General features: G+C 42.6%; 1 protein-coding gene across 2 annotated transcripts; it reads right to left on the bottom strand.

The window, feature by feature from the left end:
- Positions 1-266: 266 nt before the first annotated feature.
- ZFAND5 (zinc finger AN1-type containing 5) lies at positions 267-12,069 on the bottom strand. Of its 2 annotated transcripts, XM_035029047.1 has the most exons (6): positions 11,537-12,069; positions 6,484-6,643; positions 5,942-6,053; positions 5,224-5,327; positions 2,631-2,756; positions 267-1,919 (listed from the first exon to the last, which is right to left on the bottom strand). In XM_035029047.1, exons 2-6 carry the CDS (start codon positions 6,632-6,634, stop codon positions 1,771-1,773), a joined length of 642 nt encoding a protein of 213 aa, XP_034884938.1. In that variant the 5' UTR covers positions 6,635-6,643; positions 11,537-12,069; the 3' UTR covers positions 267-1,770. The 2 variants fall into 2 exon arrangements, with proteins under 2 accessions (XP_034884938.1, XP_034884939.1); XM_035029048.1 differs by lacking the exon at positions 11,537-12,069 and having other exon boundaries at positions 1,685-1,919; positions 6,484-7,440.
- Between the last annotated feature and the right edge of the window lie 486 nt (positions 12,070-12,555).

The following is a 12,555-nucleotide window of genomic DNA, read 5'->3' as shown; positions in this document are numbered from 1 at the left end:
CTAAGTTCTAAGATGGTTGTGATCCTAAAAAGTGCCTATTCATTTCTTCAAAAATAAACTGCCCACTGTGTACCATACTTGATGTTTCACAAAATTCAACATACGGTTCTCACTTGAACACATCATGTTCAGGGAAGGCAAATCAAAAAAATCACAATATAGCCATGCAAAGGCTACATACGCAACTACAAAGTTGAAACATTTCCTAACTATTCCCCTTTATGACTTCTAACTACGGCTTAAAAACCCAATGGACAAGTGGAAGCTTCCCTCTGTACATGGCTTTTATTATTTACATAATACAATATAGCATCAATGCTGAATAGCATGATTATGTGCAATACATAAATATGAACTATCTGTACACATCTGCAGATCTAACTCAGAACTAAGGTACATAAAATTGAAAGCAAAACCGAATGCTGTAATTAAAGTAAAAACTAGGACCGAACACTGCAATAAATCAGAAGTAGTGCCTCGTGTACATACTTAACTATTTACAGATGAAAACAGGCATTACCACAATACTAATCTAACTATACTCATTTATATATAAAAAACACAAGTTTCATACATCACAAAAACCTTCCATTATAACACAGAAGTGATATTACCAGACAAGCATCAGTGAAGTATACTGCCTCTTCTAGTTGTTATTGTACAATGCTGTAGATAATGCAGCCCATGCAATACACCCAAGAACACTAGAGTCCTACACCCAAGTACAATTAATATTGATAAAGCAGCCCTCTGCACGTGGTGCTGGATACCACTAAGAAGTCTACTGCAGCCGTGTTGGTTAGGGTTCTCCATGCAGAAGGGTACAGTTACATTAGGAACTGAAGTCTTTAAAAAAGCTTTAAACATTCTTTCTTGAACCAAAACATTCAACAAAAGATGCACATGAAAAATGAACTTTTCAGATACCTTTGCAACTTAAAATTCAGATGCATGTTATTCAACAGAGCTGCTGTATGTAAAAACCGAATGTAGTTTTAATTTCTTCTTGTAAACAAATTAAGCCTAGTGCAGTTCTGTGCTACACAACATTTTTAGCAGTGAGAGTAATGCAGACATCTTCTGGTGCTGGCCAGCACAATACGCTTCAAAGATCGCTCAAAGACCCTGTGGGCCTGACGGCTTTACTCATGATAACCAGTTGCGATGTTTACCTTTCACAGAATGTCTTATTTGACAGCTTTGAGAAGACAAATTAACCAGGCTTACATATGGCACCAAATACTGGTTTCACGGAAAGGTCTGATCCTCTTTATAGCTCTCCTCCTACTTCCAAAGAACATGTTGTGGAAATTAACAGGGTGAAGTTTAACTATGGTAGAAGTAGACTGCCAGTCCTTTTCTGGTGTACCATTTTTTTAAAAAATACAGGCACATAACACTAGCCAAAGATTATACCTTGATTACATTCCCAAAAGGCAGATATGCTGCAAACATGCAGAGATTTCATGTATTATGTTTGGCACGTGGGAACTAAATTCTGTCCCTATCGTCTGTGTATCTTCAATTTGCTGTGTCGATTTTCATCCAATTTTATTCAGGGGAGGGCATATACATTTTGTAGGGCTGTATCTATCCATTTCTGCCTGTAACAAACACCCAAACATCCTAAAATTTCAATTATAAGACAGACAAGTGTAAAGTAAAACTCTGGAGAACATCAAAGGAAAATGGCCATGCATCTGCTCTTTAATGTTTTCCTACGATATATTAAAATAAAAACAAAGTTTCAGTCTCTTCACAAGTAGTAATTTATATTCTCTGGATTTTTTCAGCCACAACAACTGGATTCTCTTTTCTGATTTTTGCTGCAGCTTCTGCTTTGTAATCATATGGACAGTTGTGCTTGTCAGAGTAACGGTGAAGTCCACAAAACAAATTTCCACATCGGCAGTCAAACCCTGTACACATAAGGAAGTAGAGTCACTTGGGAATTTGTAGTAATTAAAAGGAAAGGAAAAAAAAGCCTGTCACTATAGAAAAGGAACCAGATTTTCACGGTTCTCTACAACATGAAACAGTCTGCCACTTTAAATTGTGAAAGAGCTTTCAGTCTCTTTTGACATAGTGAGAAATTCAAGTAACTATCCTTCCATAAACTCCTGTAGATATCAGAGTAGAAATTACACAGGCTCTGGAGCCAGACTGACCTGGATGCAAACCTTCCTCCGACCACATATAAACTGGGTAATATTTCCTTAAGTGAAAACTAGGGAAAAGAACCACAGGGTTCTGAGATTTAAAGGGAACAGTTAAAAAGTATTTTAGCATTTTCTGCCTGGCTCAAAGATGGTGCTTACCATTTAGTTCAGCTACCTTCCCCCAGGAGAACAAAGCAAAGACTCAACAGGGATGAATTTTTATCAATTCAATAAAGCAAAGTAATTCAGAAGGCCTGAAGCTAATAGAGGGTTTTAGAGGATTAGAGACACAAATGGAAATCAAACCCAACTTCTCCCCATTATCCTGCCCTCTTTCTAGTCCACTCTGGAAACTTTCTGTTCCTGAAGGTCAGGCATTTTCTATAGGTGTTAAGACTGACCAGTCTCTTAGGGAGCTCCCTATTAAATCCTAGCAATAAAATATGCATTGTCTTGTATGTTCTGTAATACCTGTAAGGCCAACTTTCTTTCTGCACATAAAACATCTGTTCTTCTTTGGTTTGGGCAACTCAGGAGCTTTTTCTTCACTTTGAGAAGTACTGGGCTGAGAAACTGATGGACTGGGCTGAGTGACAACTGAAAAACAAAGGTGAAAATGAGATATTTGTCAAGAGTTCACGGGCTGATAATTATTTAAATAAAAAAAAGAAAACATTTAAGAGAGACAGTAAGATTTTTAGTGAAAACATTTATGAAGCCTTTTTTAAAAACATGTGCTCTATGTAGAATTTTCTACTTTAATACCAGAACTTCTTTCAAATCTTGAGGATTTCTTGCCAATCAACATATACTCGCTCCTTTAAATGCTGTAAAATGATTACTCCACTCAAATTCCTTTAAACTCACTCTTAACAGCTAGTACTAGGGATCAAAATCTCAAGTTTTAAAGACCTGGGAGATGTTGGTCACATGCCCAGTTTTTCCATACTGCACTTGCCTAAATGCAAATTTCCTAATTAGGGCAGTTCACCTTCATTATTATTGAGCAAATAGAAGTTGCCAACCTCTAAGGTACTTGGCTATAAAAAAGTCATTTTGGTTTTATACTGATAAAAAAGAAAGACTGTATAGATAAATCCAGCAAATTGCGACAAGTGAAACCTAAATCATTAAGCCCTAATTAACTTCAGATCCCAACATTTTACAATTATCATTTTGCCATTTTAATGAATGCTTTATATGGTCATACGTAGAAGATCTGAAGAGTTCTTAAAAAATTTTTCGAAAAATCAGCAAACACGGTCTTTAGGACTGCTTAAGTACTTGTGAAATTTTGACTATTAAGGAGTCCACAGGCAAAACGAGAATTTTTAACGCACAACTTTTATTTACTTTGCAATACTAAACCAGGTGTGGAACTTAGACAATGAGAAATATGATCTACTTTAAAAAAGTCCGTTTCTCCACCTAAAAGGGCTCTAAATTTTAATTCATAGAAGACATCAATAAAACTTGTCAATATGAAGATAAAATTACAGTTCACCACATTAAAGCCCACATTACCACTATTTAAAACAAAATACCAAATTTAATTCTACGTTTATAAAATTCATCTATACCAGAAGCCTTGACTTTTAATATTAATCCAAACCCAAAGAATAGCAAATTAATGTATGCAATGGGCCAGCACTAATGCTATAAGCATAAGTCCAAACTCTACAGCAAGCGGACAGGTTTCAGGACAGCTCACTCTAAAAATGCTCCCCTAATGTATAACTCATTTGCATTAGTAACATACTCGGTGAGACAAATAGCTTAAGACTAGACTAACGGAATAATATTCTACCTACTACTTATCCTAATAATCTATTATGACAACCTTATTACAGTTTTTCCTGATGGTATGTTGGTAAAGAATCTATGGGAATAGTTGGAGGGGGGCAGGTGACAGCCACTTCTTTGGCTACATCAGAAAACTGAAGAATGATTCCTGGGACATACAGGGAAGAAGGGGAAAATGACTCAGTAAAGGCAAAGAGAACAAACTACAGAGTGCCTACTAAGAGAGCATAATAGCAGAGACTAGCTACAAATATAAACCAAGAGTACTGTTCCAAGGTCAGAGTAATTTTGTGTTAAAAAAAACACACCAAAAAAAAAAACCCCTCAAACAGAAGAAAAGCCTCACAAACACATTAATTTGGTCAGCTTTTTCAGAAGGATTGAACTCATTTCAAAATATTAAATATGTATTGACCTGAACGTAAGAATTTTTACCTTACCTTTACAGATTAACACTGCTATAATTCACATAAGCTTTGCTATGTGATGTTAGCAAAAGCCAGCCTCCAAAGCAGATTACATATCCACAAATACAATTTCCTCATAATAAAGTTTTATAATGGGTTTAGTCAACACTGTGTACCAGGAAATAATGAACTATGTGCCCTGAAGAGTACGGGGCTACTTGTTCCAGGGTCCAGCACAGGTAATTCAGAACAAGCCAATCTCTGGCAACAGGTTGTGCACAGAAGCAGAGACTCAAAGCCACTCAATGAAAAAAACGCCTTTCCAGAGTGAGTTTTAAAATCCCACAAAACAGGATAGGGATCCTACACTTCTTCAATTTGAAAGTTTTTTTAGTGTTCAACATGTTCTTTGTCCTCAGTATTTTCTACAATATCAAGACTGATACTGCCTTTGATATAAAATTTTCTTCATGGCTTTGAAATTTAATCTATATAATTTCCCATTCATGAATAATACTTTCCCTAGTGATTTAAAGATCTTTAAAATATATTGGTAAACTACTTTTTAAGTTCATTAAATTCTTAACATTTCCAGTCCCCAGATTATCAATTTTGCGGATTTGTGGGGTGGGGCTAAGGAGGGGGCATGGGCAGAAAAGAAAGAAGAGTAAAGAGTGACTATTTTACGCTTAAGGGACTTTAAAGACAGTAGTTCTTGCTTGGCCTGTATTTTACGGCTTTCTCTCCAATTTAATCTTTCAATGAGAAAGAAATAATCCCCCCCCCCCCCCCCCGCCAACACTTTCTCATACTACCAAATCCAGAACAGAACTAGTATTAAACAAAAAGCATACCTGGCTCTGACACCTCTGTTTTCGGGGTAGTTATTTTGTCCTCTCTCGAAATGCTCATTTCTGTCATTTGCTGAGTTACAGGCAAGGCGGCCACAGGCACATTTCTATTTGAGTTCAAGCAAACATTTTTAAAGATGTTAAGGGTACTTCTTTGCAAGGTAAGTTGTCAGTTCAACTTTAAATTATGTATCATTTCCAACACGATCAATGGAGCTAAATACTCTAAAAATTTAAGAGAGTACTGGATGCCCAGCACACATCGTTGAGGATAAAGAAAGCCATGTGATAAATGGCTCATCAATTCCAGGCCACATACTTGGAGAGGTTCCAGTGTTCTATTATGGCCAACTGGGAACTTCTAGCTGTGCCTGTAATTTAAGGGCAAAGGGGCAGCTTTGCCAAAATGCCATGTGTAGCCCTCGAACAGAGTCTGCAGAGCCGTACTCTCCACAATCCCTAAACCTCAATTACAGGAAAATAAAAGCACAGCATTCTCAACACAGCATCATGGAGTGTGTTATAATATACATCTTTATTCAATGACCTATAAGATCATGTATTAAAAGAATCCTGGAATCCCAGACTGTAACACAAAGCCAAGGGCATCTGATATATTAACATCCTTAGGATATACGAACACTCAGAACAGTACGGATAGCACAGATATCTTTATTTCCTCCTTGTATTATTATAAAAAGCCTGAAATGGTCAATCTTACCTTGATTTTTCAGATGTGCTGCCAGCAGCACCTTCACAGTTGTTTAAACTAGTGTCTGCTCTCTGTACAGATGCAGAATCTGAGGTAGGACTGTTGGAACCACTAGCTGTTCCTATTTAAAAAAAGGATTTGTAAGAAAGAGCAAGACTACAAACACTCAGTATCAAGACTATTAAGAAGTAACAAATACTTGCATTTAATTAGGTTAGTGATTTAAGCATTTTCACTGTGCTGCAGAATCTTACAATTAAGTGAGTATCCAAACAAAAGCATATATGAAAAAGTCACATCCAGTGAACCTAAGTATGAAACAAAACCTCAAAAATGAACATGAAAAAGCTAGAAGATGCTTGTAGATACACAGTCATTCATTCCTGAGGTAGTCGTTTTAAGTACTTGGGCTGATGCTTTAATTTCAAGCTTTTCTCAGGTCTTCTCTCCTTGGGCTCTCAGCAATGATTCTCACAGTCTTAGGACCCAATTCTTGGTTCTATATTTTCTGTCCACCAGTTCTTCAAATGGGTTTTTCCTTGGAAACTTACCCATTGGGCTCATTCTGCCACTATTCTGCTGCCTCTGAAGATGTTCTTTGTAGCAAACGGAACACATTCCATTTGTCCTAGGATTCCCATAAAAGCCACATCCTGTACTACACAGCATGGGCCCTGGGGTCTGGTTAGTCTCCTGAGCCATATTTTTCTGCTATAAACAAAACAAAAACAAAATTTTATTAATTAGCATATTACCAAAGTAAAATCACTGAATTAGTATGATAGCCACCAGCATACCTTTGTTACTTCTAAACACCAAGTGTTTCTAACGAAGGCCCAAATTATGTTAATCATTAACAAGAGCAGGCCAAGAAATATGACTGTTTTGTTGCTTTTATAAAACAATGGGCATTAAAGAAACCGTCTTTTAACATGATAAATAATGAACTGTAAGGACTTCACAGTCTTTAGGACAAAAGAAATTCTATCATTAAACATTAAAATGTATTACTTCACCTATCACCATGATCTTTGTTTCAATTTCTGAAGAGGTCACTCTGCCAGATATCAGAATTACATTTAAATCAATCTGGGCAATCGGCATTCTTAAAGTCACTTTTCTGCTTTCCTGCACTACAGGCAGACCATATCAAATGGTGTTTTTAGCTAAAAATATATAAAATGGAACTTGCAAATGAAAAAAATCTACAAGGATCACAATTAAGTATCAACTCTTGATAGCTACTGGTGGTTCTTTAAACTGGTCATATATTGGATGTTGCTCTTAAAGCATTCTTAAAATACCTTGAACATACTTGGGCCTCACCAGTAATTCAACAATTCTGCTATGGGGCAGAACAACGTTGCACCACCTTTACAGAACACTGAAGAAAAAGCTGGTAGATCATCTAGCCTTTCCTGTTACCTTAGCACCAACAAGCAAAGCTCTTTAAGAATTTAGGGGTCAGGGGCGCCTGGGTGGCTCAGATGGTTAAGCGTCTGCCTTCGGCTCAGGTCATGATCCCAGGGTCCTGGGATCAAGTCCCACATCAGGCTCCCTGCTCAGCGGGGAGCCTGCTTCTCCCTCTGCCTGTCTCTTATGAATAAATAAAATCTTAAAAAAAAAAAAAAAGAATTTAGGGGTCAGCTGCTTATGAAATTCCTTTTAAGTTCTGCGTTTGAGGTGTGAAATCTGGGTCTGAATACTTTAAATAAAGTCAGTGCCCAGAAACCTGCAAATGGACAAATTATCAGCTATAGATTTCTCCAACCAAAAGCTCCATCTATTAAAACTTTTCGCAAGTGCTTGTCTTCCTCACATCAGGAAATGAAACCTTTGAAAGCTCTACTTCAATACGGCAAAGTAAAGCAATGTGAACACACCACCTTTGGTAATTAATATTCAATGCTAGGTTACCAGAAAAAACTTCACACAGCAAGCATACCTTGCTTTTCCAGAAGCCTTTTAAAATTAGCACCAATATAGTAACGCTATGCTAAATTTAGTAAATTTTCCTAAGTGAAAATACACATAATGCAAAATTTAAACTGTGGAAAGTTTCCATATCACTTAAAATATGTAGGTACAAAAGGCGTATTTGAGAGCATTTTATCAAAGGGAGACTGTGTACTAGAACTTGTGGTCACTGTCATTTAAATATGCTTAATGCTTACAGTGGAGATTACTTATGATTTGTTAAGCTATAAACATTTCAAGTAAGTGCAGGAAAGTACTTCAAGCTAGAGCTTATCATCTCCTAGAATTTCATATGGCTTTTCCCAACTACCACACAGAATACATTCTTTAGTAAGTTACTAAAAACAATGTTTTAACAAGTATTTAACACTTTTTACCAAGATTAATAAAAAGGGGTTAGAAGACTCATCAATACTGACCGGGCCAGAATCCTGCCAATATTTCCCCAACAGTTAAAGGATAGTAATCTTTCCTTTTGTTAGCAAAAAGAAATATTTCAAGCCAGTCAAGCTTATATGGAGGGTGATGGGAGAACCACAACGTACTTCAAACAATAGTACTAATTTAGCAGACACGGTCTCTTTAAATAGTAAGTGGAATTTAGCTGACTCATTTTGGAGCAGGGTAGTGTAAATATTTCAACATCACTTATGAAGTTTATTAATAAACATTTTCAGCTTGGTTTTTAAAAACTTTTAATATGTGCAAAAATGCTTCAAATAATAAATTATGATTATTTATGTGCATGCCCCCCGTGCAATGTGGGGGAATCTACCCTACGCAAAAAGGTCACTCCTTGAAGCCAGCTTAAGAATTCTGCTAGCTCACAGTTTCTATACTAACTTCCAGTGTCATCTGACAGTGGCTCTGTAACAGCAAACTGGCCTAAATTTAAGAGTCAACCCACGTTAACATTAGTGCATCCAATTCTTTTTTTTTTTTTTTAAAGATTTTATTTATTTATTTGACAGAGAAAGACACAGCGAGAGAGGGAACACAAACGGGGAGTGGGAGAGGGAGAAGCAGACTCCCCGCCGAGCAGGGAGCCCGATGTGGGGCTCGATCCCGGGACTCCAGGATCATGACCTGAGCCGAAGGCAGTCGCTTAACTGACTGAGCCACCCAGGCGCCCAGTGCATCCAATTCTTAAAATCTTTTCCTTTATATAAGAAAAGGGGGGGATCTCATCAATGATTTTACCCACTTCGACTTGCCAAGTATCCCACCTTTCCTTCTTCAGAAAACACAACTACTTTCAACTCACTATAAATAGCCTGCAACTGAAACACAAGAGACACCAGGACATTAGTCTTCCACATAGCTTCCCATCTTGTAGATTTTTCCCCCCTAGAAAGCCAGCTTTTAAACGCCATCACATGTGCAAAGCTTGCCTTAATATTTCTCAGAAGCTTAGATCACATGGGCGGGCGCTTCAGCCTGTCACAAGGCTGCAATGTGACAGGCTGAGCTGGATGGAGGCTCTCACATAAAGCCTAGTCAACAGGGGCCTCTGAAATCAGCTTCTATTTATATCTTAGAGCCTGCCAACTCCTACACAACCCCAAGAACTAAGGATGCTGCGTTCATAGATCTAATATAATAAGGAAACAAAACAAAAAGATGCCATTAAGGCTACTGCAATTTTTTTTTTTTTAATGTAGAGGGCTAGCGAACAATCTCAAATTCAACTAAGATGCATCATTAATCACTCATGAAGCCAAAATGGTCAGGTTGTTTATAAAAACCAAGCACAGCAGAGAGAGCACCGAGGCAGAAAGAATCCTCATGTTTAAATCCTTCTGCTCAGCAGCAATTTGAGGGAGGGGGTAGTTTGCCAGTAGATGCTGTTTCCCTCCTGCTTGGCACCATTTTAGAAAAATACATCATCATTACTATTTAGTACCTTTACAGTTTTGTTGTTAGAAACTTGTGCGTTCCTGGGTCAGCTCTATCAGATACAGAGGAAATGTTTTTATATTTTGTATAGCTGAAATGTGTATTTTTACAGTTTGTGGCTTCTTCTCATAATTTTTAAGATTTTATTTATTTGACAGAGAGAGAGAGAGCACAAGTAGGCAGAGCGGCAGGCAGAGGGAGAGGGAGAAGCAGGCTCCCCGCTGAGCAGGGAGCGGGATGCGGGGCTCGACCCCAGGACCCTAGGATCATGACCCCAGCGGAAGGCAGACACTTAACCGACTGAGCCACCCAGGTGCCCCTAACTCATAGTTTAAAGAAAACTAAAACCTGGACATGTAACAGAAAAACTCTCCAGCCTCAAATACGAATTAAAAAGACAAACAAAAAAAAGGCTTTTACACTTATGTTATTTAGTTTTCAGGTGCTCACGTTAGAAGATGTTAAGAATGCCTACTCACCTGGACTTGAGATCTGAGTTCTAGTCACTAATTTACTTCTAACTAAGCCAGTGACCTTGGCCAAGTCCTTACTCTCCAGATCTCCCTTCTCTGTTTGCCAAAAGGAGACTACTCTGATTTTTGAAGGCTCCTTCCCAGGCTTAATACCGGGCCTGAGATAGAAAATAGGGGAGAACTACAATAAATTCTTTCTTGGGGAAACATTAAAAAAAAAAAACCCAAAAACTTGTTAAGATAAAAATTGCAATATTTTCACCCATTAAGTTCTGAAAGCCTACTTTTAAAAAGCTAAGGAATAAAATAAAATTAGTTTTAATTTCTTTTTTTTTTTTTTAAGTCTGTAAATTACCTGAACGCCAGGTTTAAAACCAGGGGCTCTGTGACCTATACACACTACTTTACCCTAAGGTCCTTAGACCAGATTCTTAGGAGGCGTTCAGTAGAGGTAACACGGGCCTTTCCTCAAAACAGCTCCACGCAGTGCGCGGAAAGCAAGCAAGAATTTCACGTTCACCAGCCTACATGCATGAAACAAAGGGGAAGGTGCTCCATTTCCCTCATGAAAAGGATCTCGAGCGAAAAACGCAGCGACGCTGGCAAAACTAAAACGCGACGACAGAAGAGCCCCCCCCCCCTCCAGCGGATTTCCGAACAAGTCCGGGTCCCACTGGTGCCCCCCGTTCCTCCCCACCATGCCCCTCTCTACGCCGAGGCCTTGCTCAGGAGAGCCCGGCAGGGCCTTCTCCGAAAACCACTGAGTCATGCAGAACAGCAGCTCCGCAGGCCAGGCCGGCCCGCGCCGACCCCCGACCCTGACCGGCTCCTCCGAGGCGGCGGCGGCGGCGAACTGGGGAGGGAGGGGGGTGCGGCGAGCAGGGGGCCGGGGGTGCGGCCGCCGCCACGGCCCCTTTGTCTCTCCGGGTCCGGCTGCCCACGCCGGGCGCCGCGCAGAAGGCGGCCGGGACGGACGCGAGGAAGGCCCGGAGCCCACACGCCGGGCATTGTTCTCCGGACCGTGCGGGTGCAGGCGAGCCGGGGGCGCGGGGTGCCGGACCTCGGGCCACGACGACAGGATGACGCCTCCGTCTTTGTGCTTCCTGAGCTGGCGAGGGGGCGCCCCTCCCCCGGAGGCCGCCAGCCGCGGCCCGCTCGGGCTCCGCCAGAGGCCCGAGGCGGCCCGGTGCCCCCCCCCCCCATCCCCCCGGCCGGGCACCAGCCGCCGGGCGCCCTCCCCCAGCTCCGCACCACTCACCCTGCGGGGGCAGGAGTGCAGGAGCCGGGCTCGCGCGCGACGCCGGCGCAGTGGGGCCGGGCCCAGGCCTCCGGGAGGGACGAGCCGGGCGCCCTAGAGCGGCCGCCGCGGGCCGGGAGCGGGGCGGAGGCGGAGGTGGCGCTGCCGCCGCCGCGGGGTCCTCCTTTGTTCCTGCAGTAGCACCGAGCGCGGCCGGGACACGCCGGAGCTCGGGAAGTGGGAGGAGGGAAGCGGGGGGGCGGGCAGAGGAGGAGACGGAGGGAGGACCGGAGGCCGCGGCGGCTAACGCTGCCCGCGGCACTCGCCCGTCGTCACCTCACGCCTCCACCGGCGGCGGGCTGGGCCGACTCCGAGGGCGACCAGGACGCGCGCAGGGAGGCCTGGGCGCCGCGAGGGCCCGCCGGTGGTGCTCTCCGTCGCCTCAGCTATGGCCGCGGAAGTTGCGTGGCTCCTGGGAGCAAGCGAGCCCCGGGCCCAGGCGCACACCGGTCCGCGCTCCGTCCGACTGACGCGCTCTCTCCGCCCGGCACTCGGGCAGTGAGGGAAAGGGGGGGGCGGGGTCCGTGCGTCAGCGAAAACCCCGACGGCGGCGACGGGGAGCGCGGTGACGTCGCGAGCCCGGCGCCCCGCCTCCCGGGCCCAGTTCCCGGGTCCGGGAGGCGGGGTCGAGCCCGGCCGCGCTGCCGTCGCCCGGAGCCGAGTCCCTGGCCCGGCTGTCGGTCCCGGGGTGGAGCTGGAAGGAGCGAGTCCCGTGGAGAATGCGTTTCTATTTTTAACCCGATTGTCCGCCCTCAGCCTTCCTCCTTCCGATTTTCTCGCTCAAGCCCGCTTCTCGCCATCTGAGTTCTCACGCTTTGTCTCGAGCCCTTGGCAGACATTTCCCTTTCCTCCTTACTCCCCTACCCGCCGCCCTCTACCCCCCCCCCGAAGTTAGTGAGAGGGATTCGCCTCGAGAGAAGGAAAATAACTCTTCTCGCCTGCCTAAGAAGCCTCCCGTGCCCCCGAACCCCCTTTCGGTT

The sequence above is a fragment of the Mirounga leonina genome, unplaced genomic scaffold (genome assembly GCF_011800145.1).
Source record: "Mirounga leonina isolate KUSES-001 unplaced genomic scaffold, KU_Mleo_1.0 Mir_224, whole genome shotgun sequence".
Taxonomy (NCBI): domain Eukaryota; kingdom Metazoa; phylum Chordata; class Mammalia; order Carnivora; family Phocidae; genus Mirounga; species Mirounga leonina.
This window is presented reverse-complemented; position numbering and strand designations above follow the sequence as displayed.